At 41.2% G+C, this 24424-nt stretch overlaps 1 protein-coding gene across 3 annotated transcripts in view; it reads right to left on the minus strand.

Annotated features, from left to right (window-relative positions):
- ADCY2 (adenylate cyclase 2) overlaps positions 1–24424 on the minus strand; it is a 459988-nt gene that overhangs the window by 27682 nt on the left and 407882 nt on the right. For all 3 annotated transcript variants that reach the window (XM_054018109.1, XM_054018108.1, XM_054018110.1), the window contains 3 exons: positions 19181–19300; positions 5934–6118; positions 4214–4298 (listed from right to left, as the gene is read on the minus strand). In XM_054018109.1, the coding sequence (XP_053874084.1) occupies positions 4214–4298; positions 5934–6118; positions 19181–19300 (390 nt within the window). The remainder of the gene's footprint in view (positions 1–4213; positions 4299–5933; positions 6119–19180; positions 19301–24424) is intronic.

Below are 24424 nucleotides of genomic sequence, written 5' to 3' on the forward strand. Positions count from 1 at the left end.
ATTTTGTAAGTGCAAATTAGGCTTAATTCTAAAAAAGTTTCCAAGTGTGAGGAATTATTTCTTCTCTTTGTTTATTTTTGGGGGGAGAATGAGTTACAAGGGGGCTCACTGTCAGCAGAGAGGGTACTGCCTCTTCCTAAGAAACCACACACATGCTGAGCTGGGAGAAAAATCCTCAGGTAAGGAGGGAGGTGCCAACTCCATAGGTGCGCCAGTCCTGGAGCACCCACTGGGAAAAATTAGCGAGTGCTCTGCATCCACCGGCAGCCAAGCTCCCTCCTCCTCCCCCGCTTAAGCGCACCGCATCCCCGCTCCTCCCCCACCCTCCCAGTGATTCTGCCCCCCGCTGCCTAACAGATGTTTGGTGGTGCTTAGGACTTTCCAGGAGGGAGGAGGAGGAGCTGGGATGTTGCAAGCTCAGGGGAGGAGGTGGGGCAGGGGTGGGGACTTGGAGGAAGGGGGTGGAATGGGGGCGAGGCGAGGGCAGTGCAGGAGTGGGAAGAGGCGGGGGGGTGGGCTAGCACCCACCGGACAGATGGGAAATCAGCACCATAGCAGGTGGGGGGGGTGAAGAGGCGAGCAGGGGCAGGGAGGGTGAAGAGGTGAGCAGCGGGCCAGCGACAGGTGGGGGATGTGAGGAGGCGAGCGGTGGGTGGGGAGGGTGAAGAGGCGAGTGGTGGGTGGGAGACTGAGGAGGGACACAGCAAGCCAGCGGTGGGCTTGGGGGTGAGGAAGGGTGCGGTGGCAAGGGGGCCAACCTGGGTCAGAGTGGGGGCGGAGCCTGGGAGGAGCGGGGGTGGACTGTGGGCGGGGCTGATGGCACCCCATTGTGTCCCGATATTTTACTGTTGTGATCTGGTCATACTAAAACCACCAAAAAAGAAAATCAACCTTCTGCTGATGGCACCTGACTCAGATGATGAAAATGAACATGTGTCGGTGCACTCTGCTTTGGATTATTATTGAGCAGAACCTGTTATCAGCGTGGACACATGTCCTCTGGAATGGTGGTTGAAGCATCAAGGGACACATGAATCTTTAGCGCATCTGGCATGTAAATATCTTGTGATGCTGACTACAACAGTGCTATGCAAATGCCTGTTCTCACTTTCAGGTGACGTTGTAAACAAGAAGCGGGCAGCAGTATGTCCTGCAAATGTAAACAAACTTGTTTGTCTGAGCGATTGGCTGAACAAGAAATAGGACTGAGTGGACCTGTAGGCTCCAAAGTTTTACATTGTTTTATTTTTGAATGCAGGTTTTTTTGTACCTAATTCTACATTTGTAAGTTCAACTTTCATGATAAAGAGATTGTATTAGATACATTGGAAAATACTATTTTGTTTGTTTTTTACAGTGCAAATATTTAATAAAAAATAAATATAAAGTGAGCACTGTGCACTTTATATTCTGCATTGTAATTGAAATCAATATATTTGAAAATGTAGAAAATCCAAAAATATTTAAATAAATGGTATTCTAGTGCAGATGGGAGGCATGGCTTGGGAAAAAAGAGCATCTGTAGGGTATATATTCAGGTACATACCCACATCCAACATGCATGTCTCTACTCTATTCACCTAAGTTGTGCCTCACAGTCTACAGTACTGATTAAACCCATGGTGGAGGGGCTACCTGAGTGCATACCGTACATGCTGCTGAAAGAAGTGCGCAGCGTAGACGTAGCATTGTAACTATGGTGGGTCCAGTGTAGCAGGTGGTTAAATTGTGTCTGATATGAGGTCCCTGTAGCCCAATGGCTTGCTTGAGTATGGGTCCTGAGCATCACACTGCACAATGAAGTGGTATGCCTCCATTTCTTGTGCAACATATGGCTCCCTGTATCCCATCTCTCTTACCTCCTGAGTGGAGGAGAGGAATGGATTGGGGACTCCAGCTTCCAGCCTAAGTCCCTGAGCAGGAATGAGGTTAAACAGGTGTCATGGTGCCCAGTTAAAATCCCAGTGGAACAGCCCTGCTAGGTAATTTGTGGAGTAGTCCCCCACTGGTTAATAGTTTTAATAAAGTTGCAGCCTCCACATTTAACCAGACTATCACATAGTTGTCTCATTTTGTCTGCATCAATGAGTAATAATTATGAAGAAAATAGGTTGTAATTAAGCAACTCTAGCCAATGCGTTATCAAGGTAAAAACTAAATGGGAAGGTTGAAGAGGTAATGCCAAGTGGTGTTTGAATAAGAGGGAGACAAAGAAATGTTAAATAAAACTCAAAATTCCAAATAAGGGCAATTTTTAAAATGATCTATAAATTCTACTTTGCCAAAACATTCACCTTACTCCTTCCTTCAGAGTAATCTAGCAATCTTGTAGCCAAAATGACTTAATGACTTCTTTGTTTCGGTCTTCACCGAGAAGTCTGAAGGAATGCCTAACATAGTGAATGCTAATGGGAAAGGGGTAGGTTTAGCGGATAAAATAAAAAAAGAACAAGTTAAAAATCACTTAGAAAAGTTAGATGCCTGCAAGTCACCCAGGCCTGATGAAATGCATCCTAGAATACTCAAGGAGCTAATAGAGGAGGTATCTGAGCCTCTAGCTATTATCTTTGGAAAGTCATGGGAGACGGGAGAGATTCCAGAAGACTGGAAAAGGGCAAATATAGTGCCCATCTATAAAAAGGGAAATAAAAACAACCCAGGAAACTACAGACCAGTTAGTTAAACTAACTTCTGTGCCAGGGAAGATAATGGAGCAAGTAATTAAGGAAATCATCTGCAAACACTTGGAAGGTGGTAAGGTGATAGGGAACAGCCAGCATGGATTTGTGAAGAACAAATCATGTCAAACCAATCTGATAGCTTTCTTTGATAGGATAACGAGCCTTGTGGATAAGGGTGAAGCTGTGGATGTGGTATACCTAGACTTTAGTAAGGCATTTGATACAGTCTCGCATGATATTCTTATCGATAAACTAGGCAAATACAATTTAGATGGGGCTACTATAAGGTGGGTGCATAACTGGCTGGATAACCGTACTCAGAGAGTTGTTATTAATGGTTCCCAATCCTGCTGGAAAGGCATAACGAGTGGGGTACCGCAGGGGTCTGTTTTGGGACCGGCTCTGTTCAATATCTTCATCAACGACTTAGATATTGGCATAGAAAGTACGCTTATTAAGTTTGCGGATGATACCAAACTGGGAGGGATTGCAACTGCTTTGGAGGACAGGGTCATAATTCAAAATGATCTGGACAAATTGGAGAAATGGTCTGAGTTAAACAGGATGAAGTTTAACAAAGACAAATGCAAAGTGCTCCACTTAGGAAGGAACAATCAGTTTCACACATACAGAATGGGAAGAGACTGTCTAGGAAGGAGTACGGCAGAAAGGGATCTAGGGGTTATAGTGGACCACAAGCTAAATATGAGTCAACAGTGTGATGCTGTTGCAAAAAAAGCAAACATGATCCTGGGATGTATTAACAGGTGTGTTGTGAGCAAGACACGAGAAGTCATTCTTCCGCTCTACTCTGCTCTGGTTAGGCCTCAGCTGGAGTATTGTGTCCAGTTCTGGGCGCCGCATTTTAAAAAAGATGTGGAGAAATTGGAAAGGGTCCAAAGAAGAGCAACAAGAATGATTAAAGGTCTTGAGAACATGACCTATGAAGGAAGACTGAAAGAATTGGGTTTGTTGAGTTTGGAAAAGAGAAGACTGAGAGGGGACATGATAGCAGTTTTCAGGTATCTAAAAGGGTGTCATAAGGAGGAGGGAGAAAACTTGTTCACCTTAGCCTCTAAGGATAGAACCAGAAGCAATGGGTTTAAACTGCAGCAAGGGAGGTCTAGGTTGGACATTAGGAAAAAGTTCCTAACTGTCAGGGTGGTTAAACACTGGAATAAATTGCCTAGGGAGGTTGTGGAATCTCCATCTCTGGAGATATTTAAGAGTAGGTTAGATAAATGTCTATCAGGGATGATCTAGACAGTATTTGGTCCTGCCATGCGGGCAGGGGACTGGACTCGATGACCTCTCGAGGTCCCTTCCAGTCCTAGAATCTATGAATCTATGAAAAAAACAGTTTTCCAAGGTAAAATTACAGAAGTGCTGAAATCAAAGGTTTACCATGGATGCTGGTTGCAATCTCATTAATTTTTTACATAATACCACTCTATGTGTATATGTAAACACAGACACAAACACACATATGCATTCAAAGATAGTAAAGCAGATGAAAAGAGCATACTTCGTACCTGTCTACCAAGAACTAGTAATGTCACGAAGAATATAAAGAGAGACACAGAACCCATTGTCTTCAGGTCTTTCAATATTCCTGGCCTGTAAAACAGAAACACAGCTAAAATGAATTGCTCAAAAAGGAAAAAAAAAAATCTGAAATCTTAATTCTTAATCACAGTCTTGGTTTTCTCCCCTCATTTCTGTGCTGTAAACTCCTTGCACAACTTTTTAGTAATCAAACTAAAAACTTTAATATAAATTGCTTTATTGTTTTCTGGAATATTAAAGCTGTACTACTGCATTTATTTATATAATGGGCCCTGCTTCCTGACTGTACAATGTAAACCTGGAGAATAATATTAAATTTAATATATATAATGCTTTTTTTTGCTTGTTAAAGGAGAGTTTTTGATTGCTTTTCAATATGTTGGTTTAAGTAGACTGTAGAGAGAGTTTGTGATGGCAGTACTATATTCTGCTCCCATACAGTGACTAACCACATCTCATGATTGTGAAAAAATTAAATGAAATCATAAGGTACCAAGAGGCTTCTCAAGCTCAGAACCACACAAGGCAAGAACCACACTAACCACCTCCCCTGGACAGCTTATTAAAATCCTCAGTTCCTTTGAGATGAGAAAATGTCTGGAGAGGGATTTGGTCTACACTTCCAGAAGCTGATCTATATCAGCAAGCCCACTGTTGTTCCCACCGGTGGGAAAGTTTTAAGAAAAATGCTAGTGTAAACACAGCCTTAGTGGCAAAGTGCGGGTAGTTAAAGGTGTATGAGAAATGTAACACATCAAATGGTTCTGCAATATATCACAAGGATGTCAACTATACATGTGTGGTGTGTATATGAATATATCTCCTCACTTCCCCATTTCTGTGTTGCATTGAGTTTCTGTTTACCTTTGAAAATGCAAAGTGTAAGTCTCACTATTCTATTCAGATTCTTATTCCATGGTATCCTAATGCATTAAGACCAGGATCAGTGAAGGGAGTTAGAAGGAAAAGTACTGGAATTTTACTCAAAGCACTCATGATTTTCTACCATGGCATATGCACTGCCTACATATGCTATCTTTATAAGAATGTATTTTTTTAAAAAGGTTGGGTAGAAGTAATACATGCCCTTTCTACACTGTAACAGAGAGGTTAGGGACAAAATTATCTGCCCATAGCAAAGACCCAACTAACTCAATGCAAGCTATATATTCATCCACTTAAGAAGTCATTCTCAATTACACCCATTCTTTTGCCCCCTCTAGGAGTAGTTTCTGCATACAAAAACCTCTCTTTGCTCTAAGATGCACGTATTATATCATTAACAATTTAAGACAAATGCCCTAATTCTGGGAAAAAAAGGAGCTCTGTCTGCTTGCAAAAAACAAAACAAAACAAAACAAAACAAAAAAACACATTTTAACAGGGTTCAGGTAACAAAGAACTAATGTTTAAGATCCTTTTTTATGACAACACAAATCAAACCATAATATAGTGCAAACATTAGATGATTTATGCAGTCTGAATGGATTTATTTCTTTTATTTTAATACTGTTACATATACAATCAAATCATATATTTAGTACACAGGAGTCAGTTATCCTTGAATTGGGATTTGTAGATGTATATATATTTTTCCAAAAAAATTTAAGCTTTGTTCTGCTCTGCTACACAAGCAATATTATTAATTGCCCTTCCCCTAGTAGCGTGCTAAAATAACCAACCTACCTTTTCATAGGTGCCCTTGCATACAGGAATTTGCTGTAATCATCCAGTGTGGAACCATGAGTGTGCAGGAGGATGACATTGTAGCCCACCAATGCAATCAGCATTATCACCATTTTCAACTCATAATTTATCCGCAGGAAAACAGAACAGGATATCAGCCCCAGAATGCAGCTATAGATAAAGTACTGGCACATGGAAACCAAACAAGACAAACGTTTAGGATTTGACCTAGTGAATATTAACTGGCGAGAAGAAAGTAATTTGTAATAAAATGCCCACATTAACTTTACAAAAATGATTAAAAAACCCATATAAATTAAATATGAAATCTCTCATTATTACTAAATAATCAAACAAAGGCCTGTGGACATTATGGCCTGGAGTCACTAAACATATAACAAAGATGTCTGGTAAATTTATAACAAATAAATGCTATTCTCACTTGGTTCAGACTCACACTAAATATCTCATTAAGAGCTCACTTCCCCTACTTCATGCCTATTCTTCATCAACTGATTTCCACATTTTATCCTGCACACTTCCGAGTAACAGGGAGCATGTGTGAGACACAATAACACTGCTCAATGGCAGGACTATGCTTGCCCTAGTGCTTACTTGTGCCCATGCAGGGCATACACTGGAATTGGAATGCAGCTAGCTACCTTGTACATTATTACCATCTGCAAGGTAAGGACTTGGAGGAACAAGTCCAAAATGTCTGCAGCTACCTATCCATTGTGGACCCTTTTGTGACCCTAGGCACCTCTGTATTCACACTCTACACACTACTGCAATAATATCTGTACAAAATATACCTTATGAAGTATAATATGAAATCTAATAACATATTGGTTATTAATATAATTGTAAAATACATTTGTTAACATTATATGTGAAGTTATGAATTCCCTCTGTATGATGAACAGGAGTACTTGTGGCACCTTAGAGACTAACAAATTTATTAGAGCATAAGCTTTCGTGGACTACAGCCCACTTCTTCGGATGCATACAGAGAGAAGTGGGCTGAAGTCCACGAAAGCTTATGCTCTAATAAATTTGTTAGTCTCTAAGGTGCCACAAGTACTCCTGTTCTTTTTGCGGATACAGACTAACATGGCTGCTACTCTGAAACCTCTGTATGATGTTACTAGAACATATTTAAGACCAGACAGCCTAGCCTAGATAAAGGTGATAAACAGATCATCCTAGACTAAGGAATGTGGGTTAACCTCAATTTACATATTTGCAGTAAAGTCATCAAGCTAAACCAGCAGAATTTATCCTGATGCTGCAGTTGAGAGACAGAGAATTAGCATGGCTCCTACACCTCAGAGAGACACAGGAGACAGCTGTGCTGTGCTGTGGCTGTGCCACTATTCAGGGTAGACACTACCTATGCCAACAGGAGGGATTCTCCAGTCGGCAAAGGTAATGTATCTTCACCAGAGATGGTAGCTAGGTCAATGAAAGAGGAGGTTACTCACCTATGCAGTAACTGAAGTTTTTCGAGATGAGTGTCCCTGTGAGTGCTCCACTCCAGGTGTCAGTGCGCCTCTGTGCCTTCACTCGGAGATTCTGACAGCAGTACTCAGCCCGGTCATGCATGTGCAGAGCCTGCCCCACGCGTTGAGCATGTCTTAATAATATGCATGCATGACCGGTCTCCTCAGTTCCTTCTCTACAATGGAGGCTACCCCAACTCCAAAGTAGAGGGGAGGAGGGTGGGTAGTGGAGCACCAACAGGGACACTCATCTCAAAGAACGTCAGTTACTGCACAGGCAAGTAACTGCCTCTTCTTCTTCGAGAGAGATTTTTCTGTGGGTGCTCCACTCCAGGTGACTTAAAAGCAGTGTATCTCAAGGAGGTAGGGAGTTTGGATCTGGTAGGAATACCGTAGATAATACAACTCTGCCCAACCGTGTATCAGTGAGAGGGCCTTGAGTAAAGGCATAATGCTTAACAAATGTATGTTCAGAAGTCCGAGTGGCTGCTTTACAAATGCCAGCCAGAGGAACTTTGCATAGAAAAGCCAAGGAAGTAGCTACAGATCTAGTGGAGTGAGTTCTGATGAAGGCTGGAGGAGTTGCATCCTTTATTTGATAGCACAGTCGGATACAACTGGAGATCCAGTTGGAAAGTGTCTGGGTAGAAATAGGTGTCCTTTTGGATCGCTCCGCAATGGAGACAGAGTCTGGAAGAGTTCCTAAGAGGTTTGGTTCTATCCAAATAAAAGGACAGAGCCCTGTGTACATCTAGTGTATGCATCATGGATTCGAAGGAGTTTGCATGCAGTTTGGGGAAGAAGGTTGGTAGGTCTATAGGTTCATTGATGTGAAAGGACAAATGCACTTTTGGAAGAAATTTGGGGTGTAGTTGGAGGGTAACTTTGTCCTTAAAAAATATTGTGTATGGTGGGTCTGCCATGAGAGCTGCTATTTCTCCTGTGTGTCTGGCAGAGGTGATTGCCACTAAAAATGCTGTTTTCATGGAGAGGTGTAAGAGAGAGCATGTGGCTAGTGGCTCGAAAGGTTGTTGAGTCAGGCATGTTAATACTAAATGGAGGTCCCACAGAGGGGTAGGGGGTTTAATATCCGGGTATAGGGACTGGAGCCCTTTGGGAAAACACTGGTGATTGAATGGGCAAAAACAGAGGTATCGTCGATCTTGTGGTGAAAAGTTGTAATAGCAGCTAAGTGGACTTTGATTGTAGCTGAAAGAAAGGCCAGATTGCTTAAGGTCTAAGAGGTAGTCAAGTATTAATGGAAGAGGTGCAGAAGTGGGAGGAGTTTGTTTGGTCGAGCACCATTGTGTGAATCACTTCCACTTTCGGAGCTAGGTGATCCGAGTAGATTGTGTTCTGCTGTGTAAGAGTACTCTTTGAACCTGTTCTGAGCATGCTAGTTCATTTTCTGAGAACCATGTAGGAACCAAGCTTTGAGGTGAAGCATGGATAGGTTGGGATGGAGAAATCAGCCATGTTGCTGCGATAGGAGGTTTGGAGTGAGAGGCAATGGAATCGATTGGGTGAACTGACATTCTGGTGAGGAACGGATACCATGATTGTCTGGGGCAATCAGAATTACTGTGGCACAACCTGTTCGTAACTTTTTCAGAACCCTGAGAAGTGGTATCAGGGGAAATGTGTACAGTAAGTTTTGATTCCATGAGATCATGAACACATCTCCTAGGGAATTTTTGCCCAGTCCCGCTCTGGAGCAAAATTCGGGACATTTCTTGTTCTTCGCAGTTGTGAAGAGGTCCAGTGTTGAGTAGCCCCAAATGTGGAATATGTTGCGTATGACCATCTCGTTTATCTCCCATTCGTGATCCCCAGGAAATCGTCTGCTTAGTTCATCCACAGTGATATTCAGGGCCCCGGGTAGGTAGGCGGCTGATATCTGGATGTTGTGCACAGACACCAATTCCAGAGCTTCATAGCTTCTGTGTAAAGCGAGTGAGATCGAGCTTCTCTCTCTGTCTGTTTACATAGAACATGCAGGTTATGTTGTCTGTCATTATTTGAACATGTTGGTTCTGAATGAATGGGAGGAAGTGGCGGCAGGCGTTGCGTATAGCTCAAAGTTCTAGGACGTTTATATGTAGGGAGGTTTTGGTGGGAGTCCATAGTCCCTGGGCCGTATGGTTGGACATATGTACTCCCCTTCCTGTGAGGAATGCATTGGTAGTCATTACAATGGATGGAGCATCCTGGAGAAAAGGGACTCCTGAGCAGAGGTTGGAGGGAACTGTCCACCCTAGGAGGGAGTTCTTGACTCTGAAGGGTATGGATAGAGGCTTGTTTGGAAGGTGTACGTTCGGTCTGTAACTGTGGCCATCCAAGCTTTGAAGCACCTCATGTATAGGCGTGCATTCCTGACCACGAAAGTACATGAGTTCATGTGGCCTAAAAATTGTAGGCAGTCCCGAGCAGTGATCTGAGGACTGATGCAAAGTTTTGTGACCAGGAGTTTTATGGTGTTGAAATGGTCGAGCGGGAGAGATGCTATTCCCTTCTGGGAATCGAGGTGTGCTCCTATGAACTCCAGTTGTTGGGTAGGAGATAAGGTGGATTTTTTTCTGTTTATTTGTAGGCCAAGGGATAGGAAGCATTCGATGGTCGGCTGGGTGGATCGAAGAGTTTCATCGAGTGTTGAGGCTTTGAGGAGACAGTCGTCGAGGTAAGGGAACACCCCTGTTTCCTGAGGTAGGCAGTGATGACAGCTAGGAGTTTGGAAAAAACATGGGGGGCAGTGGATAGGCCGAAGAGCAACACCATGTATTGAAAATGTGTTGAACCTAGGGTAAACAAAGAAAATGTCTGTGGGCCAGATGTATAGTCACATGAAAATAGGTGTCCTGTAGGCCGAGGGCTGAAAACCAATTGCCCTGCTCCAGCGCTGGGATTATGGTGGTGAGGGTAACCATTTTGAACTTTTGCTTTTTGATGAATTTGTTGAGCCTCCTGAGGTCAAGAATCTCATCATTTTCTTTTCTGTTAAAAAGTAATGGGAGTAGAAACCTTTTCCTCTGCGTTTTTTTTTTGGGCACAGCTTTCACTGTTCCCAATTGCAGGGGGAGGAGCTTTTTGGAGGAGCAGTTGCTCGTGAGAGGGGTCCCTGAAGAGGGATGGGGAGAGTGGATGGATGGGAGGCAAGGATACGAAAGGGACTGAATAGCCAATTGTGACGACCTCTATAGCCCACTTGTCGGTGGTAACGTTCTGCCATTGATGGGAGAATGGGTGTAGGCAGTGTCCAAAAATAGGGGCAGGTTATGTCAGCGCTAAATTGGGAATAGTATTTTCTAAACCCTTGACCAAGTCTTCAAATTTGCTTATTAGTCAGAGGGGGTTGAGATGATGCCAACGAGTTGGGATGGCAGCGTTGGTACCTGGATCTCTGGCGTTGCTGTTGTTGTTATTGCTTATGTGCTCTATGAGATTGATGGGCATATGTGGGGTAGCATGGACATTGGTAAGGTTGGTATCTATATTGTCTCCTTCTGGTTGTAGGGGTTTGGATTCCTAGAAACTGGAGAATTGCCCTGGAGTCCTTCATCGAATGAAGTACATAATTCGTCGTGGAGGTAAAGAGTTTGTCACCATCGAAGGGGAGATCCTCAATGGTACTTTGGACTTCCCAAGGAAAGGAAGAGGATGAGAGCCATGAACCTCAGTGCATCACAATTGCTGTGGCAGTGAATCTTGCTGCAGTATTGGCCGCATCGAGAGTGGCCTGAAGAGTGGTACGGGAGATGATTTGTCCCTCAGAAACTATGGCTGTAAATTGTTGTTTCTTTTTCTCTGGCATGTCATCAATAAATTCCATGAGTTTACTATAGTTTTTGTGGTCATATTTTGCCAGAACGGCTGCATAATTAGCTATCCAGAATTGTAATGTGGAAGACCCGTATACCTTACACCCGAGCAGATCTAATCATTTACTGTCCTTGTCAGATGGGGTGGAGTGGGGAAACTGGTGCTTGTTCTTTTGCTTCTACTATCAGCGAATTTTGGCGCTGGATGAGTGAAAGGAATTCAGAACCCTTGGAAGGAATAGAGTACTTCCGATCTGCTCACTTGCAGGTAGGTAGGCTTGCAGCCGGTGTTTGCCAGATGGCTTTGGCAGGTTCCATGAGGGCTGCGTTGATAAGGTAAAATGCAATCCTGGAAGAAGTAGATGGTTGTAGGATGTGGGTTAGCTCATGCTGTTGTTCAGGAACTTCTTCCAGGTTAATCCTTAGCATATTGGCAACTCTTTTAAAGAGGTCCTGATATTTTGAGAAATCATCTGAAGACATCGGGAGAGGAGGGAGTAATGCTTCATCTGGTGTAACTACTGGGTCTACTGGGTTGGAGGAGGTAGACCGTGATTGATCCTGCAGGTGTGAAGGAGCTGCCTGATGTCGTGACTCAGTGGCAGATTCGTCTACTGGCGGTACCGACCAGGTCTCACCCCTGCCTTTGGTGGCATAATGAGTGTGATCCCGAGTATAAAGGGTCCATGGAGCCCAATATTGCCACTGTGGTGGGAAGGGCATGGGTGGTGCCATCCACGGGTTTGCATACCATGGGGCAGGATCCTGGGAGTAGAACAAGGTAGCTTTTTTATGACTCATGTTGATTGGGGTCTCTGAATGGGAGACCTGATAGGGTGAAAAGTCTCCCTGCAGCACAGATTCCTCATCAGTGGAGAAGTGTGAGTTAGCAGGACAAAGCTGTCCGGACCTTGTGTGAGTGTCCGGAGAGAAGTAGGGATGACTGCAGGATAAGTGACACCTGCAGGTCCCTTGACTGAGTAAATTGTGGTGCCGCAGCAGGGCTGCATGACAGGAATTTGCTGTGCAGGAGGGTTCATCTGCACTGGGTTCATGTGCCTTGTATCATTCCCGGCAAGTTCAGAGGATGACAGTACTGGCAGAGTGAGACCAGCCTGCGGGGGGCCAGGCAGGCTAATATGTGTTGGCACTGCATCCTTCGCGGTGCCAAACATTGCCATCTGAGAGGCAGGCAGCTGGAAGCCCGAAGCCTCGACACTGGTGTTTTGTGCTATCGCTGCAGCCACAGGTGGATTTTGCATGGTGCCAGAGGAAGCCGGCACGTCAAAAGTGCTGAGTCGGGGAAATGCCGGGAGGGAGGTTGTAGACCTGCCCAGCGAACTTTTGGCTCTCGGTGTATCCTTTATGGTTGAGAGAAGCTGCTATTTTTTGGAAGAGCAGTTTGAGTCTCAGCTCCCAGTCCTTACGTGCCCTGGATTTCAGTTTGCTGCATTGGACACATTTTTTGGGGATGTGAGATTCCCCCAAGCATTTTATACATTTCGAGTGGCCATCTGAGATGGGAATGGCATCATGGCAAGTCTGGGGAGCCAGGCATGTCAGAAGTGGCTGCCGCTGCAGGAACAAGAAGGGTTTTTATTTTTTATTTTTTGGAGACAGGAGATAGGGGAAGAGGTATCTAACTACTACTGGGAAGCTAAGCTAACAAGGAACATTATTTTAAACAAGGGGAGAGAAAGTTCTCTGATGAGTCTGCTGAGTTCTGTCTCAGGCTGGGGACGGTAGAAAAGGAACTGAGGAGACCGGTCATGCACGCGTATTATTAAGGCACGCTCTGCGCGTGCTGTCAAAATCTCCAAATGAAGGTGCAGGGGCGCATCAACACCTGGACTGGAGCACCCACAGGGACATCTCTTGAAGAAGAAGAATTCTTCTTTTGACTTAGCGTTGTTTACACAGGGACTTTGGTAGGCTTAAATATGCCACTAGGTGTCAATCCCCAGGAGGCCTTCCTGATTTATAAGAGAAAAAGACATCCCTTTGGGGATATAAGGAACACAGAGAGAGGCTAAGGAGAAAAAAGGAACCAAGCAAATTGATTGCTGTGATGGGTTCTGGCCAGCCTGGACAGAAAGGGCTGGAAAGGAGACTGTGGATGAGAGGAAATCATCTTGAATAAAGGCTGTATCTTGCTAGCTTAAATTTTAGATGTGTGTTTTCACTTTCTTTGCTTGTAACCATCTCTCTACTTTTATCTCTTTTATTTGGTATTGATTCATCCATGCTTTGTTGTTAATATTTATTTATTTGTTTTGTTTTGCTTTCCTTATAAATCAGCCATGTGGTGTGAGTTCAGTAAAGTATGTGCTTCTAGAAAGCTAACAGGTTGGAGTGTTGTGCTGTCTCTGTAAAAGCAGCAAACCTAACATTTTCTCTGTTAGGGTCCAGTGAGAGGGACTGGTCACTACAGTACAACAATTATGGGGGGAGTTCAGAGCTGGAAGGGTACTGAAGTCAGCCTATAAAGAGTAAACAAGTTGGGCAACACCAGGGTTGGTTGTGCACTGCTGGCAGATCGTTGGGGTCAGATCACTGAACCAAAGCTGCACAGCCACAAGACACCCAAGGGTTACAAGGCAAATGGTGACTAACCAGCTTACTGTCCTGAGTGAACTCGGAAACGTCATTCCTGTAATAGCACAGAGCTTAGAGTAACTGCAGGCTCTGCTTGCAGGATTTGTAATCTCTGAAGCAGTAAGCACAGAGCTTATAAACTCCATAAATATTGTACTTATACAGACGGTGGGAAAATAAAGAAATAACTAAAATGAGGGAATCTAGAAAGCTCAAACTGGGTCTATGCTTAAGATATACATTTACATCAAATGTAAAGCCTTCAGGCCAAATCTTCTGTTGAGTTATGAGTGGAGAAGAAAACTTACAAAAACTACTATTTTTTCTAGGACTTATACATCGAAAAATGGTTTGTATGGTTGAAGTTAAACTTTCCTGAAACATTTTTCTCTGGCCTAAGACTAAATGTGAAAAACTTCAGGTCAATTTTTGTTTTGTTTTTGGTGAAAGTGAGACTGGGTTGTCAAAATCAGTGCTGAAATGGAAAGACAATTATAGTATATTCTCACTTATGGAGTCTTTATCACATTCTCCAAAGCGAGAAACCACAGAGTACCTGAATGTTAAGGATTTATACCTCAAAAAAAAAAGTTACTTTTCTTAGACCATGTACATTTTATTTCTCATTAAGATATTTCTGAAACACTGCTGGCTTGTCGATAGAAGTATGTTTGACTGAACCTGAATCACCATATACTCATTTTGGGAGATCTCTACTATGAGTGCTTTGCACAGCACAATCAGCCATAGTTAACTTGTGATTTTAATTTTTCTCCAGTGCTTCTTATAATTTATTGCTGCTTGAAATAAGCAAAAAGTCATTCTTGTTCAGAAAGAGATATTAAATCTTCATTGATTATTGCATTCTTTTTAATGGTGCCTTTTATACTATTGTGAGTTCAATCTATATAAAGTACCAGAATCCATTTTTCTACTATGTAAGCATCACTACTTTTGAAAGTGCTTTTCATATTGGAAAAATGTTAATGTTTGTGCATCCAAAAAGAAACACAAAGGTCAAGAAACTTTGTTGTGAAGAAAAGAGCACCAGTTAGAAATAGACAGCCCAATTTGCAAATGCTGCCTCAATGGGTATGCCTAATTCAAGTTGAGAAGCCAAAAATGTAGATACCTCAGATTGCAGTGCATTTTTGAAAACATAGCCCTAAGTTTGTCTTTTTCATTTTTTTGGTTATGTCTATACTACAGCCTATGTCAACCTAACTTATGTCACTCAGGGGTGTGAATATTTCACCCCCTGAGCAACATAAGTTACACCCACATAAGCGCTGGTGTGCACAGCGCTATGTCGGCAGGAGAACTGCTCCCACTGACACGGCTTCTGCTCTCGCAAAGGTGGCACAGAGCATCTTCACCAGATGTGCTGCTGCAGCGCTCTATGTATAGACATGTCCATGGTTCTTATACATTATCTTACTGCTCTTCTGTCTGGGTTCCCAACATTGCATGGGAAAATTTAAATCCCTCAAGAATCATGTTTTCAGTTAAACAAAGTTTAAAGCCATGGAACCATTTGTATTTGTAGCAAACCTACCTTTTGGATTAAAACTACTAGGCAGTTTCCGTTAAAGTACTGTGATTTGGACCCTTCTTCCCCCCCTCAATCCCTCCCACTCTTCAGGGCTGGGAACAGGGTGGGCTGGGGTAGGCCTAGCCCAGGGTATAAAACTGTGCAAAAAGCTGCCACCTCTGCATAGCCACCTAACTAATTCGTGCAAAAGATCCATGCGGCCAATAGAACAGACAGGATAGAGGACATAGATAGGGTTTGAGAAAGGAACAGCAAGGGGTAAAACATATGAAAAGCCAATACCACTGGAATTACCTTAATGTGCATTGTGAGCTTTCTGATCCCTCTCAGAGAGCACAAAACTGCAATCTAGCAAACCAGTGACATCATAGCTTTCTGGCCACCCATTTTCTGCCCTGACTGGGTCAGCATGGAGGAAGAGTTCATCTGCATAGCTGGCCAGAATCTATAGATTTGGGGGACTTTTATATAAAGGATTGTTTTCCTTCTCATGTACTTGTAGCCTCACCACTAATCTTCTCCTTCATACCCTTGTAGGGCTCAGAGAAGGTGAGTACAGAATACCCAGACAGCAGCTATTTCAAAGCCACAGATCTGTGCTATTGCCAACGCTTGTGATTTGATCACGAGACTTGTGGTATTTGGTATTTTTCTTAAAGCTTTATGCTCTGGAGTGCTGTGATTCTGAGATTTTCAGCATTATTTAAAAAGAAAAAAATAAGTTGTTAGCCCACCTGGTTGTGGCGGACAGCTTGAAAATATGAATTCAAAGGCTCAACATCCAGAGGCACATAAAAAGAACTCCAACTGCATTATAAAAAAATCTCATGATATTCTGGGAGCTGAGTAATAAATTTTGAACATTTGGGGCTGGCAATACTGGAATTGTTATTGTATTTTGTCTCTCACAGGAGGAGATCATATGGGTCTAAAAGATATAAATTCTGCATAACTTCTAACATTTGGAAACCATTTTGCAGCCTCCTACCAAAACAAAAAGACAAACAATCGCTTTGCAACTGATTAAGTATTCCCTGACAAGTCTTGTATAACAGCAGAATGAACAGTAATGTAACTAAGAACATCTCATATTGCAGCAAAAAATATTAATTAGCATGGTTCCAAATAGGGCTCAATTCTTCAGGGATTGAAGCATTTTAAAAATCTCTTATTCATTCATTTTAGTTTGCATACTCAACAGAACTGTCAGCTTCACTTTTTATAAGTCACAGGCAGTTTCTCTGTGGGAGTAATGTTTAATGCCATTATACACATATACAAAAGACTGACTTTTAATTTTAAAAAAGAATGTTTTGCCACCACGAGTGCTCAATGTACCATTCAATAAACATAGAATAGTTTTTTTATCTATAGATTTTTAATTTTTCTAAATCAGTGATTGATTAATAATTCAAAAGGATTTTGCCTCTCCCCTGCTGTCTTTATCAAGCCAGAAATTATGAGCTCTGAAATGCTTTGTGTGGTTTAGAATGGAACTACTGTACAATTAGGAGGTTTTTAATAGATAAATAGGAAAGAGGAGTGTTAAAACCTTTATTCCCACCATAAATTATTCACTATATCTGAATTATTAACAAAGCAATGACAATATTTTTGTCTCTTTCTGTCATAACTAAGTTAACACATTTATTAAGTGACAGACAACATGGTTTCTCCATGTAAAGAATGCATTTTGATATTATTTAAATTTAAAAAATATATTAAAGACCAGTTACTATAAATAGTTGCAATACCATGAAGATCTGGGTACCTTGGTAAGATAGTGTCAAACAGAATATTAAACTTATCCTTTATTGTGGTGAAAAAAACCCTCAAAAGAATTATAAAAGCACAACAAAATAACATATGACAAAAGTGAATATAAAATGTTTCTGTTTAAAATAAGATAAAAATAAATTAGTGCACTGACAGTTTTTCCATGTATGTACATACAGAGGACTGGGGAAGGTTGAGGTCAGTTTATTTATAGCAACAGCTCTTTAATCATATCCTTACATAGTAAATAAATGTGCTACCAATAAGCTATCAGCTCACACTAACAGATTAGAAGATAAATGTTTGACACCTCCTGAAATCTTCTTGGATGCTAGAACTCCTCGCAAAATATCATATTCCAAAATGTTTCAATTAAAGAAGAGAGACTACACTTTTATTAAATTTTTTGCAAAAAATATGCCCCTTCTTTAGGCCCACTGACCTAGAAATAAAAATGTGCGTGAAGTTTATCCCCATTTAGATTAGTTGTTTTCACACTGACATAAAGTGAAAACGAGTGAGCTTTGCAAGAGGTCAGTCCACCAATCAGGCCCTCACTGATTAAACATTTCTTTCAGAATTAATTAAAATGATGTTTATAATTAACACATTACCTAGTTAATCTTTACAACATGCCTCTGAATTAGGCATTATTTTCATTTTATAGATTGGAAAACTATGCCAAAGATGTTGAGTGGATTGCCCAAGGCCACAGGAGGAGACAATTATTATAGGCAGAACTCAGAGAGTTTAAGCCTGGAGGGACCATTACATCATCTAGCCTGACTTCGTGTATATCACAGGTCATTAAATTTCACCCAGTTACCCCTGTACTGAGGCCAATAACTTGTGTTTAACTAAAACATATTTTCCATAAAGGCATCCAGTCTTGGTCTGAAAGACATCAAGAGAAGGAGATTCCACCACTCCTCTTTCTAATTTGTTTCAATGTTTAATCATTCTCAGTGTTAAAATATTATGCCTAATTTGAATGTGTTTTGCTTCTGCTTCCAGTCACTGGTTCTTGAGATGCCTTTCTATACTAGAATAGAAAGCTCTTTAGTACTAGGTATTTTCTCCCCATGAAGGAAGTTAGACATTAAACAAGATACCTCTCAATCTTCTTTTTTGATAAGCTAAATAGATGGAGTTCTTTAAGAATCACTATAAGGCACTGTCTCCAGCCCTCAAATTGTTTCTGTCTCTCTTTTCTGGACCCTCTCCAAATTTTCAGCATCCAAGGATCACACTAGCCTCTTTTCCCCCCCATAGCTTTGCACTGGAAGCTCATGTTGAATTGCTTGTCCATGATGACCCCCCCAATTCCTTTTCAGAATCACTGCTTTCCAGGATATAGTCCCTCCATGTTCCTAAATGTATGACCTTGCATTTGGCTGTATTACAGTAAACTTGTTTGAATGGACCCAGTTAACCAAGTGATCCAGATCGCTCTGTTTGACTGCCTCATCCTCATCATTATTCATTCCTCCTCCAGTCTTTGTTTCATCTGTAAATTTGATCAGCAGTGATTTTATATTTACTTTCAGATAATTGATGCAAGTGTCAGGCCTAGTACCGATACCTCTGGAAACCCACTAGAAACACCCCATTTGATTGTGATTCTTCACTGACAATTACTTTGAGATCTGCCAGCTAGTCAGTTCCTAATCCACTTAAGGTGTGCTCTACTGATGTAGAATGGCATTTTTTTAGAATTAGAACTCCAGAGTTCTTGGCTACTAGACATTCTTCCAAACCTCTTTCTTAATCTGAAATTCATTGAAATTCAAAGTTAGGGCCTGATTTCCAGAAGTGCCGAGGCCCTGCACCTCTCCTTGACTTCAAATGAAGTTGTGAGTACTCAGTACCGCTGGAAAAAGAATCAACCCTTTGGAGGCTTCTTGAAAAAATCCTCTGAGCTGCTAAGCCTCAAAAGGTCCAGTGACAGTAGGTCTAATGTAGCCATTGCAAACTATAAAAAAATAAAGAAATGTAAAATGAACTTACTGGTAGGTAAAAATAGTTGTTTTGTATATACCACAGTGTTTGAGCACTTGATTCAGGAAAACTTGCATTTGATGAATTAAGAATCGGGATGAAACTTATCACAGGATCATCCAGGAAAAACTAGAGGAAAATAATATGAAGTTTGTTAGTGTCTTCAGTGGTGACAGATCAAAGAAGTAAATGGCATGTGAGGGAAAAGCTCAATCATTAATTACTTATTTTGATGGAAGCAGAATCAGAGGTCCCAAGTCATTTTTGAATGGAATGCAATGGGGTTTATTTTCAAATTACCATCATGTGTGCCCACAGTGCAAAAGAAAATACATCATGAAGTACTTTGGTGTAAACTTATATTTAGGCTGGGCAGAATTACATTTTTAAAATAATTTTGGCAGAGAATATTGATATTTATTTTTAAGCATTTTTAATTCAAATTTTCACAAGTGCAAAATTAAGGAGGGATCAGACAATTATTTAATAATAGACATTGAGATTCAAAAAGTTAAAGCTTTGTAACTGTTAAAACACAAATAGTCAACATCACATGTCAATATAAGCAAAGTAAATATCATTAAATAATACTAATAAGTTCTCAAACAGCATTTTTGTTACTTTGTCTATCTGTAAATTTTTATTGTCGTAGATGAAATATTTTTTGCCAGCTTGTGTGTGTGTGTGTGTGTGTGTGTGTGTGTGTGTGTGTGTGTGTGTGTATGGTGACATCACCATTTATCAATACAAATTTAACCCTTCCAACCTACATTCATCTACCTTCAAGCATTGCCATTAAGCAGTCTAGAGCAATCTGTGGAACTAGAAACATAAGTTTTATTATACTATGAACACGTACCCAGTGCCAGGTGAAATAGGAGACTGAGTAAAACAAAAAATAATAAAAGAATACACAAGGGGAAAAATACATAGAAATGTTATCAGTTTTCATGAACCAAACACCAATTACTTCTGAAGTATGTGTTTGTATTTTTCTCTCTTTCGTCAAACCATCTCCACTTGCTATCTCACTTATGTCACTTTGGAGATTCTGTAGTGCCTATATACACGGTATTTTAATGTAGCATTCTCTTTTCTCTCCATTAGAGATAGCTCAGCCTCTGCATTCACATCCTTGGGGGCAGGGAGGGGGGAGTGGAATGGAAAGAAAGCTGTATTTTTATTAACCCCGATGTTTGCCAGTATTTCAGCAAACTACCATTAAGTTCTTATTTCAGCTTCATAACTAACTTGTTAGCTTCCAGGGGTGTTTGCATTGAGGTATTTAGAGTTAAGTGGCATGTCATCCACTACAATCAAATCTAACAAAATCAAGAACAAATTGTTTAAAAATAATATACCTTTATCATTAATTAAAACGAATATTTTCACAAAAATGCAAGGTTAAAATAAAAAAGAAATGCATGTAGGGCTTTCTTGTGCCTTTAAAGCATGGCCTCACTCTGGGGCCAGTTCAGAGGGGCAAAACTCTCCCATTTGTAGTTTTCAGAGGCACTGTATATGGGATATGCAGATCTGAGGGAGTTTTAGGAAGTGTAGCCACTGCTGCAGCTTTTGAAAGGGTGCAGAGTACACTCCCCTCCAATGTAAGGCCAGCTTTGCAGCACAGCACAGAGAGGGATATGCCCATAGCATGGCTCTCTCTGCACACGCTTTTAAGAGGTCAGGGCTGCTGTAAGTGCAAGAGATAATCAAGCTAGCCCAGTACAGACAGGTTTCAGAGTAGCAGCCGTGTTAGTCTGTATCCGCAAAAAGAAGAAGAGGAGTACTTGTGGCACCTTAGAGACTAACAAATTTGTTAGTCTCTAAGGTGCCACAAGTACTCCTGTTCTTCTTTTTTCCAGTACAGACAGTTAAGAAGTGTGAGAATACTTATAAGGGGAGATAGATTCAATGTTTGTAATGGCTCAGCCATTCCCAGTCCTTATCCAAACCGGAGTTGATTGTGTCTAGTTTGCATATCAATTCTAGCTCAGCAGTCTCTCGTTGGAGTCTAGTTTTTCTGACTCCAACGAGAGACTGCTGAGCTAGAATTGATATGAAAACTAGACACAATCAACTCCGGTTTGAATAAGGACTGTGAATGGCTGAGCCATTACAAACATTGAATCTATCTCCCCTTGTAAGTATTCTCACACTTCTTAACTGTCTGTACTGGGCTAGCTTGATTATCACTTCAAAAGTTTTTTTTCTCTTAATTAATTGGCCTCTCAGAGTTGGTAAGACAACTCCCACCTGTTTATGCTCTCTGTATGTGTGTATATATATCTCCTCAATATATGTTCCATTCTATATGCATCCGAAGAAGTGGGCTGTAGTCCACGAAAGCTTATGCTCTAATAAATTTGTTAGTCTCTAAGGTGCCACAAGTACTCCTGTTCTTATTTTGCCAGTTTCTAGAGCATCAGTTATTGGCCACTGCTATGTTCTTAACATTTTATATGTGTGCATTGAGCCAAAATGGGTCTTGACTCCTAATGTACCCTTTTAAAATCTGTACGTTTCTACATTAGTTTATTTGTTTTTTTTTAAACATGTTTCAGCCAATTCTAGATTTGATGGCAAAAAGACAAAGTATTATTTTTCAAATATTAAAAAAAGTGAAGAAAGAATAGTAAACTTCCTAACTTCACTTAGCTGCCTAAGGTAAATGTCATAGACTCATCAGATTTAAATTTATTGAATAAATATGATGCACGCAACCATGTAGTTAAATAAGTTTACCTTCTCCCTTAATATATTTACAAGAGTCTGTCAACAGATGCCAGACACGGGGTAAAATTTTGAAATAACATTGAAGAATTTAGTTACACACCTACCATTAACATTAATAGAAATCACAGAGATAAATCCTGCCCTTCTTTAGATCTCTGACACCAGAATTCATTTAAGGGATAAGCACTGGGAACTGTGTTTTGTGAAGCCTTAATCAAACCCATCCAATGTAATAAATCTCCATAATATACTAAATTAAACTCAAATTTTCCTCTGTAATCCCTGTATTATATCATTGTCGTACCCAAAAGGAATACTCTGTAGAGGCATAAAGATTTCTTCATTGAACTATAAGTGTATCTTTTTGATAAACAGATTGTAAGGCAAATCTTATTTAAATATATAATGTGTGCATATCAAGACTTTAAAATAATCACACTTTAGAAAATAATTTATAGTGCCAAATTATCTGTGGGTGTAAATTCACATATTTATAGATTCCAATATCAGAAGGGACCATTGTGAACATCTAATCTGATCTGCAAAACACAGGTCATAGATGATCTCCAAATTAATTTCTGCTTCAAGTAAAACAGCTGTGGTTGAATTAGAGCATATCTTTTAGAAAACAAATCCAATCATGATTTTAAAACTGCCGGTGATGGAGAATCCACCACAATCTTTCATATGTTATTCCAATGTTTAATTATTTTCATGTGCCTTATTTCTAGTTGGAATTTATCTGAATTCAACTTCCAGCCACTGGATTTTGTTACACCTTTGTCTGCTAGATTGAAGAGCCCTCTATTTTCAAATTTCTATTCCTCATGTAAGTACTGACAAACTGATCAAAATCATTCCTGGATAAGCTAAATAGATGGAACTTTTTGAGTCTTTCACTGCATAACATTAACACGACATTACCACAACTTAACAGCGACATCTACTTCCTGAGAAAATGCAAGAAACAAAACATTATTCCCAGAGGACTCACCATCTATAACCTTCTGATCATTTCCTACAAATCCAAATATGCTGAACAGCTCTGCAGAAGGTCTTCAGAAAAACGGAGAAACCATCTCCTGCACCTCACATACTCCAGAAGGAACCACTCAAACAAGAAAAAGGAGGTTTATTACCTGTAACTGGAGGTTCTTCAAGATGTGTGGTCCCCATCGGTATTCCACTGAGGGTTATGCATGTGCACCATGCGCCCAAAGTTAGAGAATTTGAAAGTAGTGTCTGTTGGTCCACCCATGAGCCCGGACTTGCCTCGTGCTTCTGTTCAAGGTGATAAAGGACAGGGTGGACCGACTTCATCTTCAGTTCCTTCTCCATCATGAATCAGACAGATTCATAGCAAAGGGGAAGGAGGGTGGGAAGTGGAATACAAATTGGGACCACACATCTCGAAGAACCTCCAAGTGCAGGTAAATAACTTCCTCTTCTTTGAGTGATGGTCCCTATTGTATTCTGTTGAGGGTGATTGACAAGCAGTACCTAAGTTAGAAGAGGATGTGAAGATGAGGACAGAATGGTTGTGCGAAGAACTGCCACACCGAAGGAGGAGTCCGCTGCAGAGTCCTGCACTAACATGCAGTGTGTTGCAAAGGTGTGCACAGAACTGCATGTGGCCGCTTTACATGTCCTGAAGCAGCATGTCTAGAAAGTGAGGCCTCGGGGGGTATGTAGCAAATCATCCATCTTTTGATTGAAAAGATGGGACTAACTGAAGGGGAGGTCTTCAATTGTGTTTTGCACCTCCCTAGGGAAACCGTATGAGTGGAACCAAAATACCCGACACATAACTCTGGCCATCACCATGGCCTTTGAGGAGGTATCTGCTGTGCCCACTGCCGATTGGAGTGCTGTTCCAGCTACCAGCTTCTCTTTCTCAATGATCACCCAAAAACTAGCCTTGACATGTTGAGGAAGACTATCAGTAAATTCCTCAAATTAGCTGTAATTCAAGAAATCGAATTTGTCGAGAAACGCCTTATAGTTCCTGATCCTGAATTGAAGACTAGATGAGGAAAAGACCTTATGCCTCAAAAGGTCCAAACACTGCTCTCCTTGTCAGATGGTGTAGAGCAAGGGTGCTGTTTGTCTTGTTCAGTCATGGCTTGCAAAAACAGGAAGTTTTGGGGGAGGTGTGAGAAGAGGAATTCAGATCCCTTAGCCCAAATGTAATAGCATCTTTCAGCCCCTTTGGGCATAGGCATGTATGTGGCCAGGGTGTGCCATACTGTTCTGGCACGCTCAAGAATGGCATTTTTAATAGGCAGTACAACTCTAGTTGGTCCTGAGGAGTGGAGTATATCCAGTAGTTTATGCTGGGTAACCTAGATTTCCTCCAGCGGAATCTGGAGTTCCCCCGCAACTCTGTGCAGCAGATCTTGAAACTGCCTAAAGTCATCCAGAGGTGAAGGAGATGCTGTAGTCACTGCTTAATCTGGAGATGAGGAAGCAAATCTTTCTGGTTCAAGTGCCTGCTAGAAGGAGCTCTCAATGGAGAGG

Source organism: Malaclemys terrapin, chromosome 2 (genome assembly GCF_027887155.1).
Source record: "Malaclemys terrapin pileata isolate rMalTer1 chromosome 2, rMalTer1.hap1, whole genome shotgun sequence".
NCBI lineage: Eukaryota > Metazoa > Chordata > Testudines > Emydidae > Malaclemys > Malaclemys terrapin.